General features: G+C 37.4%; 1 protein-coding gene across 1 annotated transcript; it reads right to left on the reverse strand.

Moving 5' to 3' along the window:
* Positions 1-377: 377 nt before the first annotated feature.
* Positions 378-1,696, reverse strand: LOC149799625 (uncharacterized). Its single transcript, XM_089958965.1, has one exon. It carries the CDS (start codon positions 1,675-1,677, stop codon positions 643-645), a length of 1,035 nt encoding a protein of 344 aa, XP_089815091.1. The 5' UTR covers positions 1,678-1,696; the 3' UTR covers positions 378-642.
* Between the last annotated feature and the right edge of the window lie 874 nt (positions 1,697-2,570).

Raw genomic sequence — 2,570 nt, forward strand, 5'->3', positions numbered from 1 at the left:
GAAAATGTATCTGCTATTAAACTGTCTTTTCCCTTGAAGTGCCTGATATCAATATCGTATTTCAGCAACATCAAACTCCACCTTAATAATTTCTGATTTTTGTTTTGCATCTGACCAGTGAAAGTAAGAAGGTTGTGATCACTAAATACAATACTCGGAGAAGGAGCTGAACTAATATACACTACAAAGTGTTGCAAAGCCAATATCAAAGCCAAATATTCCTTCTGGACTGGAATAATTTCTCGTGTGCTTATTTAATTTCTTAGAAAAATAGCACCCTGGGTGCAATACACCATTTTTGTCTTCTTGAATCAATACTGCACCAATCCCAACATCACTTGCATCAACATACATTTTAAATGATTGACTGAAATTTAGAGCCGAAAAAACTAGTGAAGTCTTAAGTATGGCCTTGAACTTAACCTAAGCCTCCTGATATTTTTCAGACACTGAAACTTGGTTTTCTAGCTCAATAAATTTGTCAGTGGTTCAGCAGTTATGGAAGCACTGGAGCAAAATATCCAATAGTATCCAGCCATACCCCAGAATCTCATCAGTTGCTTTTTACTGATAGGCACAGGGAACAGTCATAACAAAATACCAATAGCGGAGTCTCTGAAATAGTGATAACAGAATGATATATTACATTATTTTAAATACTTTCACGTCATTCGAGTTTTCTTCAAACACAACAATTGTATCGTTCCTGTCATTCAAACATATACCAATAGGATTCTGTAGTTTATGATCGCGTGATAGCAATACGCCGAGTTGTCTTCCTTCTGGATTAAGCTGTATCACGGTTTGAGACACCTTTCCACAGCAATAAATTGTCCCTTCTTTGTCTACCGTGATTCCTGATGCCCCTTTCAGATCATTGCTTTCAAATGTATTCAGTTTTTTCCCATTCATATCCATAGTTACTACTGCGTTCTTTGTGGTGTAATGTATCCTTTTTCCATCCTGACCAACACAATGCAAATTATGCACATCTAATTTGTCATATGACTCAATCTTACTGATGATTTTGTCTGAAGTATCATAAGTAAGCAATGAATCTCCACGAATGTCTACAAAAATGTTCTGTTGGTAGGAAGCTATTCCATAACAAAATTCTTTGACGGATATACTCCTCAGTGGTGTCAATGTATTTGTAACTGACACAAGCTTAATATCTTTATATACAGTTAGAGCCACAGTACTTTCATCTACACGACATAAATACCTAGGACAATACCCCGTATTTAGATGAGAAACAAACTGAAAATGTCTATCAAACAGCTTTAATGTCGCATTTGCCCAATCACATAGCACAAGTCTTTCATCAGAAAGAAAAACACCCGAGCGTATGTTGCATTCATTCCCATCTGCATGAATCTTGGCACAAAAAAGGACCATTGAATTGGGTTGAATGTTTAGCATGTTTGCTGCAGCAACTGGCGAGTCAGACAATATCTTCGGAATCTTCACAGCCATTCTTATCAATTTACCGATGGAAGAAAAGGTTTTAATGATTCCTTGACATGTGTTGTCAAGATGAAATTCTAATTCCACAATTTCTGTGTTATTTTCCATGGTCTTGTATCTTTCCAAATACTTCAGAAGTTGGTGTGATACTTTGGCCGTTGTGATAAATATTTTGGTGTCATCCTCTGATTTTCTACTTCCCATTAACATTTCTTCAGTCGTTTCAATTGCAGCAATTGCACTCTTACATTCTACAATTTGATCTGATATAGTGACTGTTTCTTGTTTACACATTTGATCTAATTTTTCAAGAGCTGCAGTCTGCAGTCTATCAACACGATCTTTAATGGTGACAGTACAGTCTTGAATTGATTTGGTTATTGCAGTCTTTTGTTGGTCAATTAATTCTAAATTTTTTGATCTACTTCCAAGCAATGTGACAAACATCTTTTTTGCTGCATCTAATTTTTCAGATATTTGCTGCTTGTCTTTTCCTTCTTTGCTACTTTTAGATAAATCTTTTATAAGAAACAGTTCCTCACATTTTCTGTGATCCTTGATGGCGCAGTCGCTGCAGCAAACCTCTTTGTGATTTGTACAGAAATATTTGTATTGTTCCCCATGTATAGAACAGCAGTACATGTCCGACTGAGCTGAATTTAAATTTTGTTCTCCAGGCACCGAGTGTACAGTGATTGAATGATCCTTGGTCATCTTGAAAATCTTGTGATAACTGTAACAAATATTACAGAGATACTCAGAGCACGTGACACAGTATACTGCAGATACTGTCTGTTTTCCAAGAGTTAAACATGGCTGGCAGTAAACAGTCTGATCCTTAGTGGACTGAGCTGACGCCAAAAGCGACAAAACGATGTAATTGGTAGCTAGTTTAGAGGCCCACTCTTCTGGTGTCTGGTCGGCAGCGGGAGCCGGGGTGGGAGTTCTGCAAACCGGACATGTAATTATGTCTGGCTGTGTCGTCGTCTCTCTAAAACTACAGGCATGTTTGCAGACACACTTCTCACAAAATGTATGTAGACACACCAGTACCTTCGGCGACTCGAATGTTTCCAAACATATTGGGCAATTCAGTTGTTTAT

Source organism: Sinohyriopsis cumingii, chromosome 5, assembly GCF_028554795.1.
Source record: "Sinohyriopsis cumingii isolate HCF-2022 chromosome 5, ASM2855479v2, whole genome shotgun sequence".
NCBI lineage: Eukaryota > Metazoa > Mollusca > Bivalvia > Unionida > Unionidae > Sinohyriopsis > Sinohyriopsis cumingii.